The sequence below is a fragment of the Globicephala melas genome, chromosome 1 (assembly GCF_963455315.2).
Source record: "Globicephala melas chromosome 1, mGloMel1.2, whole genome shotgun sequence".
NCBI classification, from domain to species: Eukaryota; Metazoa; Chordata; class Mammalia; order Artiodactyla; family Delphinidae; genus Globicephala; species Globicephala melas.
This window is the reverse complement of record NC_083314.1, coordinates 180,430,351-180,454,965: the sequence shown is the minus strand read 5'-3', so window position 1 is coordinate 180,454,965 and position 24,615 is coordinate 180,430,351. Positions and strand designations below refer to the sequence as shown.

The window sequence follows — 24,615 nt, the reverse complement described above, 5'->3', positions numbered from 1 at the left end:
CCGGTACCAGACCCCTCCAGCCCCAGAGGGGAAGCGTGTGCGGGTCCAAGGTGGTGGGCAGGACCCCGGGACGGATGGCCAAGCGCTGACCCATTGATGGGGCGGCCTCAGGCCCCCTACTGAGGGCAGCTGGAACAGCACAGGTCAGAGTTGCGGGAGCCGGCGGAGCAGCGCACAGGCATTTGCTGAGAGACAGTGCCGCCTAGTGGCAGGAGGTGCTCACACCAGGCTTCTACGGGACGGTCCCGCCCATCACCCCGAATGCTCCTAGGCCTTTCTGGGCCTTTCATGCTGGGGTCCTGAGCACTGGAAGCAATGATCCAGGGCTCTTGCCACCCGGGTGGCACCTGAGACTCTGACAGCAACATGCCCTGTGGCATCAGCTGAGGTCGGCTCTGCCAACGGGGAAGGTGGGCAGGCTAGAATGTTATCAAAGCCCCATTTGGCCCCATGGTGTGGGCAGAAATGCAGGGTCCTGCTCTCAGGCTTGAACCTCCATAGTGGGAGAGACTGGACTGCCTGCTGTTTTGTTGGCACAAAGAAAATACAGTAAGCCTGTGAGGCTTGTCGCTGGAGGTGACTGTGCGGCGAGGGGCAGACTGAAGGGCAGCCCAGCAGCAGAGAACCATCTCCCCAGAGATTCTCACCCAGCTCCAGGTTCACTCCCAGGAGCCTGCTTCCCGGAGAGAAGTACCCAAGGCCAGCCTGTCTGTCTGTGGACGCCCCACACCCAGGAGGGCCCGGATTCCAGGGCCACGAAATCACACCCACAGGCCCACGGCTCACTCCTGACTGCTCAGCAGTTTCAGGCCAGGTGAGGTCACCGTGACTGCCTTAAATAACTCAGCAGAGCTCATTTTTATTTTCAGTTGTTGGTTTAGCTGAGCAAGACAAAAAGAGTTCTCTTAAAAACACTTTTTAAAACTTCCCCTTTAAACAACAAGGTCCTACAGTACAGCACAGAGAACTATATTCAATATCCTATGAGAAACCATAATGGAAAAGAATATTTAAAAAAAGAATGTATGTATATATGTAAAACTAAATCACTTTGCTGTAGAGTAGAAATTAACACAACATTGTAAATCAACTATACTTCAATTAAAAAAAAAAGAAAAAGAAAAATAGGAAACCAAAAAAGCCATTCAGAATCTAAAAAAAAACTTCCCTTATTGTAAAAGAAATGTATGCGCAATGTTAAAAAAAATTAGTTTTACAAAAAACTGTGTGACTTGGAAAGTCAAAGTCCCTTATGTGGTTCCACCCTCCATCAAAATTTTCTCTAAACAACCTGGTAAATATTCTTTCAGCTTCTTTTGCTCTATACACATACATTCGTGCGTGTGTGAATATGGGCAGGGGGTAGGGAGTGTATGTGGTGGTGTTTTCTATACTGACAGTTCTATAGCTTCTTTTGATTTTTTTCCCATTAACAGCTTTCTACTTAGAGGCATTCTTACCCCTGCAGCTCAAATTCAGGTTAACCCAGTGACCCAAGACCAGGCTGGGAGAAAAGGTGATGCCCCAGGGACTCAGAAGCCTGAGGGTTTCAAGTGAATGCGGTTGGGGAGCAGGGGAGAGGGACCCACGCTAAAACCCAGATCAGCCCTGGAGGAGAAAAGACCTCTCCCAGAAGAAATATCCCAGGACGGGGTGGGGGGGCAGACTCCACACCCCTTATCTCCTCCCCAGCGGTGGCTGACAGCACAGCTGGCGCAGACAGGGTGCGGCATGAGGGTGGCCCGGGCGAGAGGCTGTCCCCGGGAGCTGCTGGGGCCACGGGAACACCCTCTACATTTCTGCTGACTTGGGCGCACAGGCTGGGTCACACCCAGCGTCAGAGCTCGGGAACCGGGTCCTGCGCCAGGGCAGAGCCCGGCGTGTGACATCCAGGAGAACAAGGGCAGTCTCAGGAAAAGCAGTCCCGTGTGCCAGGTCTGCTCACCTCCCCAGCCTCAGGGATCAGCAAACACGCCCATCAGCACTCTGCTCCTGGGAGCCCGCTCACACCAGACAGGTCACCGGCTGCACGATTCAACAGCCAAGAATTCCAAGCAATTGGAAATTGGTGGTCAGGGTCCTGGGCTACAGGGTCAGGATAAGGCTTCCAGAAAGGGAGAGCCCATTAAGTGCCCACCAGCTTCCTGCGGCTCCAGGACAGACAGAGACAAACCCAGCTCTGCAATCGGGCTGCAGGTTTGCATCCTGGGCCCCCCAGGAACTGGCTGCAGTGGCTTATTGCTTCAGAACCCCCGTTTCCTTGCCTGCTAAGTAGAAGTAATACAGCTGGCAGCTCAAGCCTGCTAGACAATAAACACTCAGGGTTACCCACTACCATTATTACAACTGGCTGAGGGTACTCAAAAGAGAAATAGCTCCCTTGGGCACACGGAGACCTCCAGGACCACTGGGGCCACCTTCCTGGGCACAGCCAGGAACACAGCAGCCACTGTGCAGCCCGCACCTAGAGCAGGCCCCTGCACACAAGGGTGGTTTCCTTGTCCCTGAACAGGGTACTCGGGGGCGGGGGGCAGGGGCAGGCAAAGGCTGAAGAAATGCAACCACCAGAGCCTCTGCAGCTATGGGGCCCCCAGACACCTCCATTTCTTCCTCTTCCTCCCCCAGGTCTAGAAAGGGATCCCCCCCATTACCTGATTGGGTCCTTGGCTCCCAGCTGGGGAAGGAGAAGGGACCGGCCTGGAGGCTCTGGAGGCTCTGCAGGCTCCACGTCTAGACGCTGCCGCCAGCTGGGGCTCAGCTCTGTGGGTGAGGGAGCTGCCGCCCCGAAATCTCTCTCTCGTGGACCACCCATCTGGAAGGGCTGGAGCTACGCTTTCTAAAGGAACCACAACTTGCTGTCGCTGGCCACGCGGGCCCTCGACTCTCCCTGGTCAAGGGACTCACCCTGGTCGATGGAGTGCTGGGGCAGCTGGCTGAGCTGGCTGCTGACCACCCCCGCGTAGGTGCGCAGGAACTCCTCCTCGCTGGCCGTCAGCTGCAGGGGCGAGAGGGCTGGGTGAAGGGTGGCCCGCACCCGTTCCCTGGGCCTCTGTTGTTGCGAACTGACCTTCTAGTTCCAGGGTGAGCACCCTCTCCCCTCTGCTCCCACCCCTAAAACTTGGTCCATGGGGCCCACAGGCCTTGGCACCGGGATCAGATCGGGGACGGGGATTCCAGCATAGGGCAGGCCCTGCTTGGGGAGCCCCTCCCTCTCCTGTTGAGAAGGGCCACTGCATATCTGCTGCCCTCTCAGTGGCTGTCCTGCCCGCCGGTCACCACCGGAAGAGAAGACTCCCGGTAGAGGGGAGGAAAGGAAGGTCAGGGCCTTTAGGACCCTCACCCACTTGGCCCAAACATGGCACAGGGAGTGCCATGCCGAACTGGACATGCTGGTGCCTGTGCCCGGGAGCCTGAATTAGCCACAGCCAAGCCAGAGGCCTGGCATCCCCATCCCCAGACCACAGCTGCTACAGAAGGTGGTCACAGCCCCTCTGCCCGCCGGCATCAGGCACCCTCCCTGGGAGACCTGCTGCTCGACGCCCCGAAGGCACTCACGTTGGAGCCCATCTTCCTCAGCATGAGCAGCACTCGGACCTTCTGCTGAATGTACATCTCCTCCGGACTCTTCCCGGGGGCCCCCTCGCGGTTCATGCCCTGGCCAGCTCTGGGGACTCCTGCAGAGCGAGGAGAAGCATGGGGTGGGGCGGTGTCAGGACGAGACATACCCGCATACCGGCACAAGTTGTCAGGCCGCCCATGTTGCATCAGGGGCTCGTTTCTGAGAGCCCAGAGCAGGTGGCGAGCTGCCCGTTCCTCCCTCACGCCTGCTGGCCCGACAGCCAGACTGAGCAGGGATCTCCCCGGAGCAGGCACTGGTGGCCAGCCCCCTCTGTGTGTGGAGCTGTCAGGCCCAGGTGGCTGAGCTGACCCAGACTTCTTGCCAGCTCTACCTTCCAGCCAGCAAGGCTCAGCAAGGCTCCTGCTAAGAGCCCAGGAGATGTGCTGCATGAAACCCAAAGTGTCCCCGTCTTTCAAAGCCAGCAACTTCCATGAGGAGCAAAGTGACATGATCAGAGGCAGCCGGCTGGGGCCTGTAGCTGGAGAAGCCATGGGATCAGTACCCAGCCCCCAAACACCAAGACAGCTCCCTCTGCAAAAGTCCCTGACGAGTTCAAGAGGCTGCCTCCTGGGCTGGGCTCCAAGGAGTCCCTCGATGGGGACGGCGAGCCCGGGGCTGCGGGCACACACACCTGCCCGGGCTCGCTGCCGCCACCCTCACAAGCCCACCCACCTGTCACAGGGTGGCTCCTGCACGCGGCAGCTGCGTCCAGGTGCAGCAGGGACCCGACCTGCAGAAAGGTCCCAGGAGAGAAGTCCCAGGGTTTCCTCCCTCCAGGAGGAGCTGGGGGGGAGGAAGCCGGGCGTGGAGGGGTTTGGGTTACACACTTGTAACTCCTGGATGAGTCAGAAATAACGCAGCAGCTGGTGGGGGTGGAGCCCTGGCAGCCCTGGTGCCAAGGAGCTGCGCTCGGAGGACCAAGGGAGCCGGGCTTGCGGGCCAAGGACACTCCTCACACCATCCATCCCTCAGGGGCCAGCAAGCCTTGGACCAGCAGGCTCTCCCAGGTGAAGGGCAGACTCAGAAAGGCGCCAGAGCCCTGGGCAGCAGCCTCCCTGGAGGCTCCTGTCAACCGCTCAGTCCCCAGAAGCTAACAGGGGCTCCGGCCCTAAAAGCCTGCACAATAGGGCAAAATGTGTATTGCGTAGCAATGCAGCTGTGCACTCAATGCAGTGCCGTCTACTTACAGGGCCTTCCTTTCCACCACCAAAGCCCAGGCTCCCTCTTCTACTGTCTGCTATCCTGTCACCTCCTCCTGGTTCAGAAAAGGGTCTAATTAACACTGGTAACCAGGAAGGAGGGGTGAGCTGCCTGCAGAATGACCTCTGGTGAGAGGCAGCCAGCCATCCCCTGGGGCCAGGTGCACGAGCGCAGCGGACAGCCCTCAGTTCCCAGCACAGCTGAGTGGGGAGGCTCGGTTCTGGGGGATCACTCCTCCTCCTGTCCACCCCTTCTCACTTCCTTCCACTCCACCACCCAGCGCAAGTAGCCGGAATGATTTTTTATTTTTTTAATTTTTATTTATTTATTTTTTTTATAAGTTGTGTGCTCTTTTTTAATTTTTTTATTTTATTTTATTTATTTTTTTATACAGCAGGTTCTTATTAGTCATCAATTTTATACACATCAGTATATACCTGTCCATCCCAACCACCCAATTCAGCACACCACCATCCCCACCCCGCTGTGGCTTTCCCCCCTTGGGGGGAAAAGTTTGTTCTCTACATCTGTGTCTCAACTTCTGCCCTGTAAACCGGTTCATCTGTACCATTTTTCTAGGTTCCACATACATGCATTAGTATACGATATTTGTTTTTCTCTTTCTGACTTACTTCACTCTGTATGACAGTCTCTAGATCCATCCACGTCTCAACAAATGACTCAATTCCGTTCCTTTTTATGGCTGAGTAATATTCCATTGTATATATGTACCACAACTTCTTTTTTTTTTTTTTTTTTTTGCAGTATGCAGGCCTCTCACTGTTGTGGCCTCTCCTGTTGCGGAGCACAGGCTCCGGACGTGCAGGCTCAGCGGCCATGGCTCACGGTCCTAGCTGCTCCACGGCATGTGGTATCTTCCCGGACCGGGGCACGAACCCATGTCCCCTGCATCGGCAGGCAGACTCTCAACCACTGCGCCACCATGGAAGCCCACCACAACTTCTTTATCCATTCGTCTGTGGATGGGCATTTAGGTTGCTTCCATGACCTGGCTATTGTAAATAGTGCTGCAGTGAACATTGGGGTGCATGTGTCTTTTTGAATTATGGTTTTCTCTGGGTATATGCCCAGTAGTGGGATTGCTGGATCATATGGTAATTCTATTTTACTTTTTTAAGGAAACTCCATACTGTTCTCCATAGTGGCTGTATCAATTTACATTCCCACCAACAGTGAAAGAGGGTACCCTTTTCTCCACACCCTCTCCAGCATTTGTTGTTTGTAGATTTTCTGATGATGCCCATTCTGACTAGTGTGAGGTGATACCTCACTGTAGTTTTGATTTGCATTTCTCTAATAATTAGTGATGTTGAGCATCCTGTCATGTGCCTCTTGCCCATCTGTATGTCTTCTTTGGAGAAATGTCTATTTAGGTCTTCTGCCCATTTTTGGATTGGGTTGTTTCTTTAATATTGAGCTGCATTAGCTGTTTATATATTTTGGAGATTAATCCTTTGTCCGTTGATTCGTTTGCAAATATTTTCTCCCATTCTGAGGGTTGTTTTTTCATCTTGTTTATGGTTTCCTTTGCTGTGCAAAAGCTTTGAAGTTTCGTTAGGTCCCATGTGTTTATCTTTGTTTTTATTTCCATTACTCTAGGAGGTGGATCAAAAAAGATCTTGCTGTGATTTATGTCAAAGAGTGTTCTGCTTATGTTTTCCTCTAAGAGTTTTATAGTGTCTGATCTTACATTTAGGTCGCGAACCCATTTTGAGTTTATTTTTGTGTATGGGTTAGGGAGTGTTCTAATTTCATTCTTTTACATGTACCTGTCCAGTTTTCCCAGCACCACTTATTGAAGTGACTGTCTTTTCTCCATTGTATATATATCCTTGCCTCCTTTGTCATAGATTAGTTGACCATAGGTGCATGGGTTTATCTCTGGGCTTTCTATCTTGTTCCATTGATCTATATTTCTGTTTTTATGCCAGTACCATATTGTCTTGATTACTGTAGCTTTGTAGTATAGTCTGAAGTCAGGGAGTCTGATTCCTCCAGCTCCATTTTTTTCCCTTAAGACTGCTTTGGCTATTCGGGGTCTTTTGTGTCTCCATTCAAATTTGAAGATTTTTTGTTCTAGTTCTGTAAAAAATGCCATTGGTAGTTTGATAGGGATTGCACTGAATCTGTAGATTGCTTTGGGTAGTGTAGTCATTTTCACAATATTGATTCTTCCAATCCAAGAACATGGTATATCTCTCCATCTGTTGGTATCATCTTTAATTTATTTCATCAGTGTCTTATAGTTTTCTGCATACAGGTCTTTTGTCTCCCTAGGTAGGTTTATTCCTAGGTATTTTATTCTTTTTGTTGCAATGGTAAATGGAAGTGTTTCCTTAATTTCGCTTTCAGATTTTTCATCATTAGTGCATAGGAATGCAAGAGATTTCTGTGCATTAATTTTGTATCCTGCAACTTTACCAAATTCATTGATTAGCTCTAGTAGTTTTCTGGTGGCATTTTAAGGATTCTCTATGTATAGTATCATGTCATCTGCAAACAGTGACAGTTTTACTTCTTCTTTTCCAATTTGTATTCCTTTTATTTCTTTTTCTTCTCTGATTGCCACGGCTAGGACTTCCAAAACTATGTTGAATAAGAGTGGTGAGAGTGGCATCATTGTCTTTTTCCTGATCTTAGAGGAAATGCTTTCAGTTTTTCACCATTGAGAACGATGTTTGCTCTGGGTTTGTCATATATGGCCTTTATTATGTTGAGGTAGGTTCCCTCTATGCCTACTTTCTGGAGAGTTTTTATCATAAATGGGTGTTGAATTTTGTCAAAAATTTTTCTGCATCTATTGAAATGATCATATGGTTTTTGCTTTTTCAATTTGTTAATATGGTGTATCACATTGACTGATTTGCATATATTGAAGAATCCTTGCATCCCTGGGATAAATCCCACTTGATCATGGTGTATGATCCTTTTAATGTGTTGTTGGATTCTGTTTGCTAGTATTTTGTTGAGGATTTTTGCATCTATATTCATCAGTGATACTGGTCTGTAATTTTCTTTTTTTGTAGTATCTTTGTCTGGTTTTGGTAACAGGGTAATGGTGGCCTCATAGAATGAGTTTGGGAGTGTTCCATCCTCTGCAATTTTTTGGAAGAGTTTGAGAAGGATGGGTGTTAGCTCTTCTCTAAATGTTTTACAGAATTCACCTGTGAAGCCATCTGGTCATGGCTTTGTTTGTTGGAAGATTTTTAATCACAGTTTGTTGGAAGATTTTTAATCACAGTTTCAATTTCATTACTTGTGATTGGTCTGTTCATATTTCTGTTTCTTCCTGGTTCAGTCTTGAACGGTTATACCTTTCTAAGAATTTTTCCATTTCTTCCAGGTTGTCCAATTTATTGGCATAGAGTTGCCTGTAGTAGTCTCTTAGGATGCTTTGTATTTCTGCGGTGTCTGTTGTAACTTCTCCTTTTTCATTTCTAATTTTATTGATTTGAGTCCTCTCCCTCTTTTTCTTTTTTATAAATTTATTTTATTTATTTATTTTTGGCTATGTTGGGTCTTCGTTGCCGCACGCAGGCTTTCTCTAGTTGTGGCGAGTGGGGGCTACTCTTTGTTGTGGTGTGTGGGCTTCTCATTGCAGTGGCTTCTCTCATTGCGGAGCACGGGCTCTAGGTGCCTGGGCTTCAGTAGTTGTGGCACGCAGGCTCAGTATTTGTGGCTCGTGGGCTCTAGAGCACAGACTCAGTAGTTGTGGTGCACGGGCTTAGTTGCTCCGCGGCATGTGGGATCTTCCCAGACCAGGGCACGGACCTGCATCCCCTGCACTGGCAAGCGGATTCTTAACCACTGCGCTACCAGGGAAGCCCCCTCTTTCTCTTGATGAGTCTGGCTAATGGTTTGTCAATTTTGTTTATCTTCTCAAAGAACCAGCTTTTAGTTTTATTGATCTTTGCTATTGTTTTCTTTGTTTCTATTTCATTTATTTCTGCTCTGATCTTTATGATTTCTTTCCTTCTGCTAACTTTGGGTTTTGTTTGTTCTTCTTTCTCTAGTTCCTTTAGGTGTAAGGTTAGATTGTTTATTTGAGAGTTTTCTTGTTTCTTGAGGTAGGCTTGTATAGCTATAAACTTCCCTTTTAGAACTGCTTTTGCTGCATCCCATCGGTTTTGGATCGTCATGTTTTCATTGTCATTTGTCTCTAGGTATTTTTTAATTTCCTCTTTGATTTCTTCAGTGATCTCTTGGTTATTTAGTAATGTATTGTTTAGCCTCCATGTGTTTGTGATTTTTACATTTTTTCCCCCTGTAATTCATGTCTAATCTCATAGCATTGTGGTCAGAAAAGATGCTTGATATGATTTCAATTTTCTTAAATTTACTGAGGCTTGATTTGTGACCCAAGATGTGATCTATCCTGGAGAATGTTCCGTGCGCACTTGAGAAGAAAGTGTAATCTGCTGTTTTTGGACGGAATGTCCTATAAATATCAATTAAATCTATCTGGTCTATTGTGTCATTTAAAGCTCCTGTTTCCTTATTTATTTTCATTTTGGATGATCTGTCTATTGGTGTAAGTGAGGTGTTAAAGTCCCCCACTATTATTGTGTTACTGTTGATTTTCTCTTTTATAGCTGTTAGCACTTGCCTTATGTATTGAGGTGCTCCTATGTTGGGTGCATATATATTTATAATTGTTATATCTTCTTCTTGGATTGATCCCTTGATCATTATGTAGTGTCCTTCCTTGTCTCTTGTAAGCTTCTTTGTTTTAAAGTCTATTTTATCTGATATGAGTATTGCTACTCGAGCTTTCTTTTGATTTCTATTTGCATGGAATATCTTTTTCCATCCCCTCACTTTCAGTCTGTATGTGTCCCTAGGTCTGAAGTGCGTCTCTGGTAGGCAGCATATATATGAGTCTTGTGGTTTTTTGTTTTTTTTTTTTTTTGCGGTACGCGGGCCTCTCACTGCTGTGGCCTCTCTTGCTGCGGAGCACAGGCTCTGGATGCGCAGTCTCAGCGGCCATGGCTCACGGGCCCAGCCGCTCCATGGCATGTGGGATCCTCCCAGACCGGGACACGAACCCGCGTCCCCTGCATCGGCAGGCAGACCCCCAACAACTGCGCCACCAGGGAAGCCCTGGGTCTTGTTTTTGTATCCATTCAGCGAGTCTGATTTGCTCCTTGTCTTTTGGTTGGAGCATTTAATCCATTCACGTTTAAGGTAATTATCAATATGTATGTTCCTATGACCATTGTCTTAATTGTTTTGGGTTTGTTTTTGTAGGTCCTTTTCTTCTCTTGTGTTTCCCACTTAGAGAAGTTCCTGTAGCATTTGTTGTAGAGCTGGTTTGGTGGTGCTGAATTCTCTTAGCTTTTGCTTGTCTGTAAAGCTTTTGATTTCTCCATCGAAACTGAATGAGATCCTTGCCAGGTACAGTAATCTTGGTTGTATGTTCTTCCCTTTCATCACTTTAAGTATATCATGGCACTCCCTTCTGGCTTGTAGAGTTTCTGCTGAGAAGTCAGCTGTTAACCTTATGGGAGTTCCCTTGTATGTTATTTGTCGTTTTTCTCTTGCTGCTTTCAATAATTTTTCTTTGTCTTTAATTTTTGCCAATTTGATTACTATGTGTCTCGGCATGTTTCTCCTTGGGTTTATCCTGTATGGGACTCGTTGCACTTCCTGGACTTGGGTGGCTATTTCCTTTCCCATGTTAGGGAAGTTTTTGACTATAATCTCTTGAAATATTTTCTCTGGTCCTTTCTCTCTCTCTTCTCCTTCTGGGACCCCTATAATGTGAATGTTGTTGCGTTTAATTTGTCCCAGAGGTCTCTTAGGCTGTCTTCATTTCTTTTCATTCTTTTTTTTTTATTTATTTTTTTTTTTCATTCTTTTTTTTTTTACGCGGGCCTCTCACTGTTGTGGCCTCTCCCGTTGCGGAGCACAGGCTTCAAACGCACAGGCTCAGCGGCCACGGCTCACGGGCCCAGCCGCTCTGCGGCATGTGGGATCCTCCCGGACCGGGGCATGAACCCGTGTCCATTGCATCGGCAGGCGGACTCTCAACCACTGCGCCACCAGGGAAGCCCTCTTTTCATTCTTTTTTCTTTATTCTGTTCCGCAGCAGTGAATTCTAGCTTTCTGTCTTCCAGGTCACTTACCCGTTCTTCTGCTATTGATTCCTTCTAGTGTAGTTTTCTTTTCAGTTATTGTATTGGTCATTTCTGTTTGTTTCTTCTTTAATTCTTCTAGGTCTTTGTTAAACATTTCTTGCATCTTCTCGATCTTTGCCTCCATTCTTTTTCCGAGGTCCTGGATCATCTTCACTATCATTATTCTGAATTCTTTTTCTGGAAGGTTGCCTATCTCCACTTCATTCAGTTGTTTTTCCTAGGGTTTTATCTTGTTCCTTCATCTGGTACATAGCCCTCTGCCTTTTCATCTTGTCTGACTTTCTGTGAATGTGGTTTTTGTTCCACACGCTGCAGGATTGTAGTTCTTCTTGCTTCTGCCGTCTGCCCTCTGGTGGATGAGGCTACCTAACTGGAATGATCTTTTTAAAAGCCAGAATGGATGACATTTCTCCCCACTCCAACCTACCCCAGGATACGCTTCACGCCCTTGCCAGGACCCCACATGGCCGGCTCTGCCTCTCGCTCCCACTCCTCCCCTCTGTCTCGCTGGCCCCCAGTTTGTTTCTAGGACCTGCCAAGAAGCTCCTCCCCAGCAGCCTTTGCACTGGGGTCCCCAGGCTGGAACTGGCTTCTTTTCCGCTCGCTTAGATGCCTTCCTGGGGAGCCTTTCCTGACTGCATGACCGCGGTAGGTCGTGCACCCCACCCAGGCCCTCTTGGGCACGTGGTCCCATCACATCCCAGTTTCTTCTTCTTTTGTTTTTTTTTTTAGGCCACACCATGCGGCATGCAGATTTTAGTTCCCCGACCAGGGACTGAACCCGTGCCCCCTGCATTGGGAGCATGGAATCTTAACCACTGGACCACCAGGGAAGTCCCTTGTCCGCTTCATAGCGCACCTGCTGGGGTGCTCACTCACTGTCTTCCTGCACCTGCTGGAGGGCCGGGGCCGTGGCTGCTTCGCTTGCCCCGTCTTCCTTCAGCCCTGGCCCAGTTGGCTTAAGAGAGAACCCAGACAGCCTGTGGGGTCTGGGCTTCCACCCCCTACCATCTCCACATCACTTACGGTCAAATACAAGTCCCTAATCCAGTCTCCATAACCAAATTTAGCTTTTCCAAAGACTCTCATTCCTGAGTATTTTGTGTGCCTTGGGCTGTCGTGTTCTCCGAGGTCATCTGAAATGCTCCATGAAGACTTCAAATTGGGAATTAGGGCTTCCAGGGGTAAAAGTCTTCTGATTCTGTCCTGTGTCCAAGGGCTAATGGTCAGTTGGCCCTCTCCTTGTGGAAGTCAAGGGATTGGCCACTAGGTGTCGCCACACACAAAAGAACCAGAGCCCCAGGGCCACACCCACCCGCTCCCCTACCTCCGTGCTACTGCCCCCTCACCCCCCACCCCCTCGGCCCCCAACACAAGCCCCCCAACGGCCCTTCTGGTTCAAGGCTTCATAGTGGTCCTACTGTCACAAACCACCCCCAGTCCTGGGTCCCAGAGCAAGCGCTATCCCCCCATTTAGGGGCCAGCTCTACCCAGGCAAGGATATGTCTCTGGTTTTGCTGTGCGTCCCAGGACCTCGGGACGCTGGCTTCACTGAGGTTGAGAGCCCCTTCCTCACTGTCCTTTCCTGACCAGCCAAGCTTCCTCCAACAGGGGTGTGAGGGCTCAGAACCCACAGGAGTGTGTGTGGGTGCCCGTCTCAATCATTTTACACGGAGTCTATTTCACAGAACTTTGCTCCTCCCAACAATCCTACCCTTGGCGTCACGTACGGACCGGTTCTGTTCCACTGTAGCTCCACTATCCCCGGGGACCCACCACGCTCACACTGTGATTACCAGGGGGCCTCACACACCCAGCCGTGGGCCTGGGGTGTCGCTGGGGCCTGAATGGGTCTTTGGGGCCAGGTCGCTCCCTGTTCACACTTCCCTGGCAGAGACCAGTTCTTAAACTGTTACTGCGTGCCTTGGGAGGACTCCTGCCCTTCCTAAAACTGCTGGTCTTCTAGGATTCTTCGAGCTTTAGTTTGAGCTGACTCCACCCTGCTGCCTGACAGAGAGAACACCCAGGAATGGGTCAGGGCCGACGGCGGCGTGAACACGTGTTCCTGCCCTCCGCACTCCAATCCTGATGGACGAGAACATTGGGACCTGTTTACATAATTCCGTCCGAAACAGAAGCTGCATCAAGGGTGCCAATGTGAAGGAAATAATTGAAGAGAATCAACCACAATCAACCCAAACAACAACGACCTTTCAGTCGCTGGTAATGTTGCAAGTGTATTACAGTGTGTTTTGAGTTTGGTGCCTATCCAAGCGAACATGTGGTTAAGTTTTCATCACAGTTTTGACACACATCAGATTAACTTCACTTCAGAATTCTTATTCTTCCCTGTAGGGATCAAAAACTGGTCTCCACTAAAATGTGTTTAAATTACCTAAGTTCAAACTGCAAAGAATTTGGACACAATAATTATTCATTCAGTCCTCAGCTGTGAGAGCTGAAGGTAAGGTAACGCTGCTTCTCACGTATGGTCTCCTGGCGACCCCACAAACACACCACCGCCTAAGATGGTGGAGCTTCCATCCTAAATCCTAAGAAAATCCTTCAGTGTTAACTGCCCAAGTCAGAGACAGACCTGCTCCCTCTCTTAAGATATAACATTCTGGAAGCTAAACAGGGAAAGGCATACATGAGCCAAAACATAGAAAATGGAAAGAAACAGGCAACTATCAACTATGCAAACGAAAGGCGAGGGGAGAGGCTTGTGGCTACGTGGATGCTGTGTCACAGATATCCACGGCTTACGCGAAAGTGGGCGTGATTCCAGAAAATCACACCTGATTGGGACAAATGCACTTCAGAGAAACTGAGTTCCATACATTCACTGCAGACACACAGATGCATTCACCCCCACACACACACCTTCTACACACTTCTGTTGGTTCTGAGCCTGCATCTCTGTTGAAGGAAGGTGGGTAGGTAAAAGACAGTCAGGAAGGGGTTCCCAACCACTGGGAAGGGTGTTTACAAAGTGACAAATGTGGCTCATGGCCTGGGAGGCCGCACCACATTTTCTGGGAGGCATCGAGGTCGTCCGTAAGATACCACGTTCCTGCCCAGAGATTAGAGGGACCTAATCTCTATGCACATGAGCTCCAGCTTGGAAACAGCTGATCTCACTTTGGAAGAACTGGGAGGTAGAGCAGGAAAGACCCAGAGAGCAGGACATGCAGAAGTCAGACCCATTCTGATAAACGACTTTGAAAGCTGGCCTCCCTTTGACAGGCGGGGGATGGGGGGGGTGGGGGGGTGGCGCCCAAATACAAACACAGCCACCTGCACTCCTTTTTATTTATAAACTTAAAGCTAATGCTGTTTAACACCCACACTTATGTAAATTGGAATATACGTTTATACCCAGGGTGGTCTACCACCTGCTTGTACATGCTGCCTGACCTCGGGCTTGGCCAGACAACAGGGGGCGCCTATAGGTACACAAGCCACCTCTCCCCCATGGGTCCCAGCACTTGACTTTCGTCCATTTAAAAAAAAATGTGATATATTTTAGATGTTCATGTTTTAAAATGTACATTTTCGTCTGTACAATGTTTACATTGCATGAAAATACAGTGCCATATAACTGTGTGACTCACAGAGCTTATATAAAATATTAATTCAGACCTCACACATCTTAACAGCCTAAAAGACATCAGCAGAACCACAACGCTCACGGTTAAGAACCCACACAGCTGAAGCAATGAGCATTATCAGGGACGATGAAGAAAGGATATGAGATGTGCTAGCTTCACGGTCAGCCCTAGAGCCAGTACCCAAGGCCCTCTCCTCAACGCCGTTCTATGGCCACTCTACCAGACGTCCTTCCCCTGGGGTCCTTACCTGCTTCTGGAAATCACCTTCAGGAAAACAGGTGCTCAACTGTGACGGGCAGGTTGTGGCCGGGGAGAAGGAGGAAGGTGCAGCCCTGTGGAAACACAGAACCCAGGTCACGGGAGGAGCCAGGAGGAGCCACGGCCGGTGCTGTGGGATATAGGCGGATGGCGGGAAGCTTGTGGCCAAGGGCCCTGCACGGTCTAGAAATATCTGTATGTCTGGCCAGCCCAGAAACTTGCACCAGCACCCTGGGATAAGGTGCTGGCTGCAGCTATGCACTGTCATTTCCTGCCAAAGCAGGTCACTACACACCCTCCTCCCCTTGGGTTAGTCACCGAGGCCGACTGAGAGCCGCGCTGGGAGATGTCGAGGACCAGAGTGAATCACTTCCGGGCAGCTGATGGGCAAGTCCTGCACCTGCCCGAGAAGGCATCCCACCCACCAAACAACACGACAAGCCAGGCACAGCTACCTCGGCGCTCCGCCCACTTTGTGCTCAGACTTGCATGGTGTTTGTGTGCCTGGGGAACATCTGTAGTTGTATATGGAAACATAAGTTTACATACACACACACACACACACACACACCCCCCACAGATTCAGATAATTTAAAACCTACTAGTCTGGCCACAGGTGTGCTTGCCCCAAACACACCTCTTCTAGGAATCAGAGAACATTCTCTTCTCTTCTTTGGCCTTCCACACACACCCTCATCGTCTGGGTCCTCTGCAGGTTGACCAGGCAGGAGGGAGGCTGCTAATGGTGGGTGGAGGTGCAGGCGGGGGGGCCGGAGTCTCGCCTGCCCGTGGCAGCCCGGCCACCCCTCCACTGCGGCGTGTGGGCCTCAGAGCACTTGGTTTAAAGGTGGACTCCTGGCTCTCAGCCCTGCGGTGAGGACAGATGTCTTTGGATAATTGAGAAACCTATTCTAGGGGACCAAGGGGAGCTCTGCAACCCATCTGTCTTCAGCAATCTCTGCTACTCACCCACCCAAGAGGCTGAGGAAAACATGCTTTCCAGAGGAAGTGAGATTCAGAAGCCTCCCCTACAGGGAGATGCTGCTCTGACCCTGGGTCTCTGGTCTGCAGAGCCCTTAGACCAGTGATGGCCCTGGGATGGAAGAGCAGTCACCCGCCACTGCCACCCCCGCCACCCTCAGCCTACCCTACGGGAAAGACATTTACAACGATTAATTGCTCTTTTATTCCTCTAGACATCAAAGCACTGAAATACCAAGGATCCCTGGGGAACCTTCTACCCAAGTCCCCACATTCCTTCAAAAAGAGATGAAAAGAGACAACCTTCTCCCACTTCTGAGGGGCTTTAATTTTCCAACTACCCCAACAGCCAATTAGCCTCCTACTGTCTACAGGGCTCGGACTGTCCAAGAAACAGAGAGGAACCTTGGCTTCATGACTTGAAGGAGACGGCGCCTATGGGATGTGGTGGCTCCTGATGGGACCATCTGGGGACTCACACCAGCTGTTCCATTTGCCACCCGATGATCAGGTCAATGTTCCCAATTTACAGAGGAGGAAACCAAGGACCAAAGCGCCTGGGGCCCCAGAGCCGGTGGAGACGGTGAGCACGCTTCCAGAGCTGGACTCTGTTTCCCGTTCTACTCTGTCGATGGTCAGCTGTGCAATCTGAGGTCAGTCACTGCCCCCTGAGCCCTCCAGTTTGCCACTGGTCAAAAGGAAATCAGGACCTCTACCGTGTCCTCCCTCGGAGGATGCAAGGAGATGAGGGCTGGCTTCATGAGTATGAGGCCTGGGCACCAGCACAGGTCCGAGCACTCATAAGGGCCCTACTCTTGGTTTAATGCTCTCCTGTTGCCGTCTTACAATTCTGAATAACTCTTTTAACAAGGGGTCCTGCATCGGGTGCCACCAACTATCTAGCCAGTCCAGAATGAGGGCAAGGATGTCAAGTGCTCTCAACTGCCAAGGGGACCGTAACCTTACGTAGACATGACATGGACTCAGGAAAGATTTACTAGAATAAAACCTCTCTAGGTGAACACAGCCCTGTGTCAGGCTCAGGAAGCAGGAGATACAAAGGTGGGGCTGTGACACTAAGCCTGCCTTCCAGGAGCTTCCAGAATGGCTGAGGAAACCACACTGCACAAGGCAAATGGAAAACAACACAAATAATATGTAACAATGAACCAAAAAGATAGGTCAGGTTAAAAACACAAACACTTCCAAGAGTGCCAACTGCACGTAACGTGCCGTGCCCAGCACCTCCCCCTGAGCAGCTCAGAGGTGAGAGGAAAAAACCCAGGGCCTCGACCCAGTGTAGTTAAGTGGCAGAGTAAGGGGATGTGCAAAGCTCTGTGGCAACACAGAGGAAGGGGAGGGACCAGCTCCTAGCAGAAGACCCTGAAACTGGGTCTTGAAGGATGAATAATAGGAGTTTGCTGGTAGAGAAGATGGGGAAGCGCGCTGCAGGCAGAGGGAACAGACATTCTTTGAACAAACAATTACTGAGCATCTGTTTATTATATGCCAGGCCCTGTGCTGGGCATTGAGGATACACAGGCGAGCATGCTTGTGATAATGACTCCCAGTGAGCAGGGGAGACAGGCTTGAATCAAGTCACACCCTGGTAAACAGAGCCTCAGATGGTGATAAATGATGGGGGTCAGGGGTCGGGGATGGTAAGTGCAAGGTGCCCTAGGACGCGCAGCTGGGAGTCTGACCTCGCCCTGGGGGCAGGCACCCTTGGAGGTGACTTCTGAGCTGTTACTCAGGTCAGGAGGAGCTGGGTTGGGACACACACACACACACACACACACACACACACACATTAAGGTCCTCAAACAGGAAGAGACTGGGCCTTTGGGAAAACTGGAGGAAGAAGGTGTAGCTGAGGACAGGGAGGCAGGTGAGGGGGCTCAAGGTACTGGACCACATGGGTCTCGGGGGGGGTGAGGAGAGGTTCAAGCGGGAGAGTCGGGTAAAGCCTGAGACCCCTGTGGCTGTGGCGTGAGGGCTGCGGTGTGAGGAGAGATGGAGAGAAGCTGGAGGGCAGGTCCCTGCTGGGCCAGGTGAGGGCCGGGCTTGGGCTGCGGGGTGACGGAGAAGGGACGGTGAGGGTGGGAGGGCTTGGGACACTTCGGCAGGTGGAACTGCAGGACAGGAGCAGTGTCGGAGCCTGGACTGCACTGCAGCTGCGGGAGGGGGTGTGGGTGTGACGTGCCAGCTGCCGGTCTGCTGGTGACGGCCCTGAGGACAGGCCAACAGCTGGGGCTGGGCTCCCAGGGCCACGGAGAAGCCCCTGGGTGGAAACAGAGCAGGCTCGTCCTTCAGATGAAGTCGGTATCACCGTGCACATCCACAAAGCGTTCTGGAGGCGGAGTCAGAACGTGGTGACTGACCAGATCCGGGAAACGTCTGGGGCACTACTAGGAGATGCTGTGCTGGATGCGGCAGGGGGCTGGGGGGGCACTTTGGGAAGAAGGAGCGACATGGGTGACGGCGAAGAACTGACATCCTGGCATGTCACGTACCAGCCGCGTGGCCCTGGGGAACGCATTCATCCATGCAATCAACAGACGTTCTGAGCACTAACTGGGACTGGGATACAGCAGTGCAAAAACAGGCCAAAGTCCCTATGTACATTCTAGGGAGAAGGGAGAACAGACAAAATGAAATAAACGAGAAGTAATCAGTGGGTAAATAACCTAGTAAGGAGGAAGGAGATAGGTACTCTGATAAAAAACCGAGCTGGCTGAGAGGAAAAGGAAGTGTCAGTGGTCAGGTGAGCAGGTGAGCCAGGGGAAGCCTGGGGGAGCTGGACTGGGGCCCTGGGCACAGTGGGAGGGACACCAGCGAGGGGAGGAGGGGGAGGGGAGCAGATCAAAGGACGGATAAGGGTGGGGGTGGTGAGGAACACGACCTCCTTCCATGTTCCACGTGCTGCCCAGAATGCTTGGTTTCTCAACCTCAGCACTAGTGACATTCTGGACTGGATACTTCTCTGTTGCGGTGACTGTGCCACCCATGGGAGGTTATTTAGCAGCCTCCCTGGGCTCTACCAGCCAAAGGCACCTCCCCCTTGGTTGTGACAACCAAGCATGTCTCCAGACTTTGCCACGTGCTCCCTGGGGGGTAAAGTCCCCCCCAGGTGAGAACACTGCTTTAAAGAAACAGCTGACATACATTCTGGCTCGCTGTTGGCCGCGCGCTGTTCTGAACCCTCCACGTATATGAATCATTCAGTCTTTGCAACAAGCATCCCTATAAGGTTTTACAAATGAGGGCACTAGTCTATGCTCACCCAGCTAGCCCGTCCTAGTCCGTTCTGGGGCAGGATTCGAACCCAGAACGTCCAGGCTCCCCCCCACCATGGTACACTGCTCTCCAGTAAACAAGTAAGTGGACAGAAACGCGCTCAGCAGAGGAAGGCAGCCCTGAGCCTCATCTGCAGCCCGGGCTGAGAGTCCCACTTGGGGTGGCACCTCAGGTTCCCCAGCGACATCAAAGCTGGGGCACCAGAGAGAACTTCCACAAGCTCCACTCTCAGTAATTAAACCGCAACCTCCCGGAATCTAGGGCCTCGTGAGCAACCACCTTAATAAATAAATTCCACATTTTGGCCTCCTCCATCCAGACCCAGGCTCGGCGTTCTTGAACCGCACTCCACCAGCAGGAGCAAAACAGGTGTAATGACAGCAGAGCCGCTCAGGACGCAGCACCATTCTTAGGTGATGAGCTTGGGATAAGGAATTTGTCCTGAGGTCACCAACCCAAATTCCAGCCTGCTCCAAAGCTCCTTCCTGCTCTGTGAAGCCAGGTGAAGTTGCAGAACAACAGTGATAATTACTGTGGTTGCGAGAGCATTCCTAAGGGCCAGGCACAATGTCAGGCCTGTTCAGCACATGGGGTCCTCACGACAAGCCTGCAAGTCAGGAATTATTCTCATTTTATAGATGAGACAACCAACGCTCAGAGAAGATAAGTAACCTGCTCAAGGCCATGGAGCTAACAGGTGACAAGCCTGGATTTGAAAATCCACGCTTTCTCTCCATCCTATCAGCCCCATCCAGTTCAGAAGCTGATAGAAACATTAGCCATTTTATTTTATTTTATTTTATTTTTTTGGCCACACCCCATGGCATGTGGGATCTTAGTTCCCCAACCAGGGATCAAACCTGTGCCCCCTGCACTGGAAGCACAGAGTCCTAACCACTGGACTGCCAGGGAAGTCCCATTAGCCATTTTAACTGAAATTGAAATGAAAACCCACTTTACAGGGAAAAGACAAGTCAGAACCCAAAATAACTGCTAATCAGAACATGAAATAAGGCAGTATAAGAACTAAATACAGGGAATGGTTCTTGATGGAATCCAGGGAGGGGAGAGGTGAGGGAGTCATAGGCTGCTATTGGGCAACTGGAGAAAATTTAATAGGGAGTATTTATTAGATATTAGTAGTGTATCAATGTTATATGTGTTGAATGTGATGAATATATTGTGGATACATTGGAAAATATCCTGGTTCTTGAGAGATACAGGCTGAGTATTTAAGGGTGAAATGTCTCAATGCTTCCAACTTACTCTGAAATGGTTCTGGAAAAAAAGTGTGTGTGTGAGTGTGTGTGTATATGTATGCATGTGTGTGAGTATATGTGCGAGCATGTATATGTGAGTGTGTATGTATATATCAGTGTGTATGTGTGAGTGTTGTATGTATATGTGTGTATGTGTATATATGTGTGTGTTTGTATTAGTGTGCATGTGTATATGTGTGTATGTGTATATGTGTGTGAGCGTGTATGTGTATGTGTTATTGTGTATGTGTGTATGTGTGTGTGAGCGTGTATGTGTATATGTATGTGTTATTGTGTATGTGTGTGTGAGCGTGTATGTGTATATGTATGTGTTATTGTGTATGTGTGTATGTGTGTTTATGCATGTGAGTGTGTATGTGTGTGTGCTTGTGTTAGTGTGTATGTGTTTATGTGTGTATGTGTATATATGTGTATGTGTATATGTGTATGTTTATGTGTGTGTACATGTGTACGTGTATATGTATGTGTTTGTGTTAGTATGTGTATATGCGTATGTGAGTGTTTATGTGTGTATGTGTACATGTGTGTGAGCGTGTATGTGTATATGCATGTGTTTGTGTTAGTGTGTATACGTGTATGAGTGTGCTTGTGTGGGTGTATGTGTGTGAATGTGTTTACGTGTATATGTGTATATGTGCGTGTTTGTGTCTGTGTATATGCGTTTGTTAGTGTGTACGTGTGTGAGCGTGTATGTGTATATGCATGTGTTAGTGTGTGTGTGTGTGTGTGTGTGTATGTGTGAGTGTGAGTATGAACAGAGACAGTACGTGCGCAAATACGGCAAAGGTTAACACTGGTGAATCCAGGTAAAGGGCACAGGTGTGTTCACTGCACTAGTCCAAGTTTTCTGTAGATTTGAAATCAAAATTAAAGGTCAAGAAAACACTAAAAAGCCCCTGGGAAGTGGGGTCGCAGCAGGAGAGGCTTCAGTTGCTCTGGAGGCCCCAGGGCGGCCCTCATCTGCGGGGGAGCAGCTGGGAAGCCCAGACACCAATAGGCCCTCCTCCCCGGCCGCAGGTCTGCTGCACAGGAGATTCCGGAACTCTCAACACCCACCCTCCCAACACCTCCTACCTCAGAGCTGCCACCTGCCCCTTCACAGCAACAGGGCACTTTCTCTTCCAGGTGTGAGCCGCTCTGATGAAGGCCCTTTGGTGAACTTCTCGAAGCATTAAAATCAAATCCACATGACATCATTCAAAGCCGCCCAACATCCAGAGCGCAGCCACCCTGCCTGGCTGCCCAGACAACAGGGGGAAAGGCATCAACACAGAAAACCAGCCAGCCTGGGGAGGGGGCTTCGGGGTGCACCTTCCTTTCCGTGGCCTGACTCCCCTCGGAGAGAGCCTGCCAGCCACTCTTGCACATAGAGCGTCACACAAACCAGAGGACATGGGGGCAGGCACAAACCCGCACGCTAGACAGGAAGGGGCTCCCTCCACTGCACCCTCGGGCAGGGGCGGGCAGGCAGCCCCTGGCCATCCACCACGGTCCCTGCTTGGCGCTGGTTCTCAGATGCGGGCACTTGGCAATGTCTGGAGAAAGGAGGATTTTTGATTGTCACAACTGGGAGGATGCTCCTGGGAAGAACCACCTACAGTGCACAGGACGCGCCCCGTCCCCCCAGCCCCACGCCCATAGTGCCGAGGATGAGAAGCCCTGCCAGGTGGCCACCTTCATTACCACTTGCACCAGGCTCATTCAGCACCTCCGGCCTTCACATCTGCTGTACCCTCAGCCTAGAATGTTCCTCCCTATTTACTGTTCACTGTTCAATCGTTACCTTTTTGAAGCCTGTGTTTGCACACTCACCCAAATTTCCTCTACTCAAAGCACTGCACAAGCACTGCACCTGGGTGTCTGTGCCTCTATTTCCACCTCCAAACTGGAAGCTCTCTGAGGGCAGGCCACAGGGTGGTTTAAGTCCTTCGTGGGCCCAGGCAGCCTTATTCTCACAGACATATTAAAATGGACCCAGGGACCTCCCTGGCGGTCCAGTGGTTAAGACTCCGTGCTGCCAATGCAGGGGGCCCAGGTGCGGTCCCTGGTCAGGGAACTACATCCCGCGTGCCACAACTAAAGATCCTGCATGTCGCAACTAAGACCCGGTGCAGCCAAATAAACAAATAAATAAATGGACCCATATCTCTCATTAAATAGAATTCTCATATAACTCCTATGAGTAGAGGGAGCAGATACTTTTTCTTTTCAGGTCTCCAGTATTTTTGTGGACCCTCGAAAAGCTTGAAGACCATAGGCTCTGTGCTGAGGAATCTGGTGGGTTCCTGCTGCTGTCAGTCACATCTGGAGTCCCATGCACAGTTAAGTGAATGAACAGATTTCAGATTCACCCGGGAACCACGAAGGAAGCCCCCAGCCTCAGAATGTCCTCACCTCAGAGAACCTAAGACATCAAGGAACTGAAGGAGCCTGCATTTACAGACTATAAATGTTGATGTAACTGGATTGGTAAAAGGCGTCTGTTTAAAACTTCTGGGGACTCCCCTGGTGGTCCACTGGTTAAGACTCTGCGCTTCCACTGCAGCAGGCCCGGGTTCGATCCCGGGTCAGGGAACTAAGATCCCGCATGCGGCACGGCCAATAATAATAATAATAAAAGCAAAAACTTCTGGTTAAAAAAAATTTTATCCTGTGATTTTGGCCTGATTGGTAGAAAAGTTTACCCAGAGCTCACTGTCTCTTCAAGTCCTTTTTACAGCTAAGCAAGAGTACCTGGCAGGCCTGCTCTGACAGCCTCCGCGGTTCAGCCAGCACAATGCAAACAGGAAGGGAACACGGAGCCGGGGGAAGTTTCCTCGGCTGCACTGAGACACTCAGATCCCGGGCGAAGTCCTTAAGCTCTGTAGTTCTTACCGAGGGACGTGCAGGTGGCGGTTGTATCCCTGCACAGTAGGGGGACAAGGACAGAAGGAAAGAAAGGCATCTTCTGACCTAATTTAAAAAGAGATTCTTTTTTCCTTCCCAGAGAACAGCTGGAGCCCTGGAACCTGGCCAAGCCGGAGCCTGAGACCTGAAATCAGGAACCAGTGCGCCTACAAAATCCGGCTCCGGATTTTCCTCTGATTCAGTCTGACCTTTGGCCTCCTGCAGGTTCCAAGGGGGTGGGTAATGCAGACTCCAGAGCCCTTGTCTATTTATGAGTGGATGTAAGGGCAGGCACTCCCAGCTTGAGCGGGTGCAAGCACCGCCTCCCACTCCTAGGCAGGCTCTCTGGAGCTGGACGGCCTTCGCCGCGGGCTGAGCGGCACCTGGCAGTGTCAAAAGCTCACCTGTGCAGGCTGGTGGCAGAAGGACACCTTTTCTCTCCTGTGACCTAGATCAACATCTGAGATGCCCCCAGCGTGCTGACAACCCACCACCACCACCCCCCAAAGGGAAAACTCAATCTGCATTGCTGGTCAGCCTTCTTAGGGATCAGGCTGAAGTCAAATTGGGGCCGGAAGGACCAGTTCCAAGCCTAATAATCCCAGGGAAGGAGCCTGGCCAGGTTTCACAGACCTTGGGTCACCTCCAGAGAAAGAGGCCAGAATGGAAATTTTAACCCACGGAAGCTCCATCAACCTCACTGCCCACAGCTAGGCCAACTCTTGCAGGGTCACCATTTAAAACGTTAATTAAATTGGGAAATTTAAAAGTTGTTGTTTTTTGGTGGCGGGGCTGTTTTTTTTTTTTAAAGAGGAAGGGGAAAAACTGACACAGTGCTGTTTATTTATCAGGAGCTACATAAGGTCCCTTCACTCAGAGCCAGATGGGCTCGTTCACACCAGCCTCCTGCCGAAGGGGACAAGCCTTGTTCTCAGGGGCAGGATAAGGCGGCCCAGGTCTTCCGATGCCTGCCAGCAGGTGGGCTGCTCAAGGACCACTGCCCTCTCCAGCTCTGCCCCCACTATCCCTCCATCCCTTCCCTCCATTGAAATCTTCAAATAAATAAGTTTCCCGGACCAGGCTCACTGTATCCCCTCAGAATGGGGCCAGAACGGCCTCCAGCTTCCTGTTGCGAGAATTAGGTCCTGAAACCAATTGGGCTGCTCGCAGGGCAAGGGCTCAGTCTCGCCGGGGTGGCCTCCAGAGCCAGCCCACTCCTCACTGCTCAGCTCTGGGGATGGCTGTCCTCAGGACCCAGCTGAGAGGCCCCAGGCCTGGCTTCCTGGGTGAAGCTTCTCATAAACCCTTAAGAACATAAGTTTTAG

General features: G+C 50.3%; 1 protein-coding gene across 3 annotated transcripts in view; it reads right to left on the bottom strand.

Annotated features, from left to right (window-relative positions):
* LOC115864970 (beta-catenin-interacting protein 1) overlaps positions 1-24,615 on the bottom strand; it is a 152,403-nt gene that overhangs the window by 114,242 nt on the left and 13,546 nt on the right. For 2 of the 3 annotated variants that reach the window (XM_060283357.1, XM_060283366.1), the window contains exons 1-3: positions 14,836-14,926; positions 3,556-3,674; positions 2,905-2,995 (exon numbers count right to left, since the gene is read on the bottom strand). In XM_060283357.1, coding sequence (XP_060139340.1) covers positions 2,905-2,995; positions 3,556-3,651 — 187 coding nt within the window. In that variant the 5' untranslated portion in view covers positions 3,652-3,674; positions 14,836-14,926. Of the gene's footprint in view, positions 1-2,904; positions 2,996-3,555; positions 3,675-14,835; positions 14,927-23,137; positions 23,308-24,615 lie in introns of those variants that run through there. The other variant, XM_060283379.2, reaches the window with a different exon arrangement.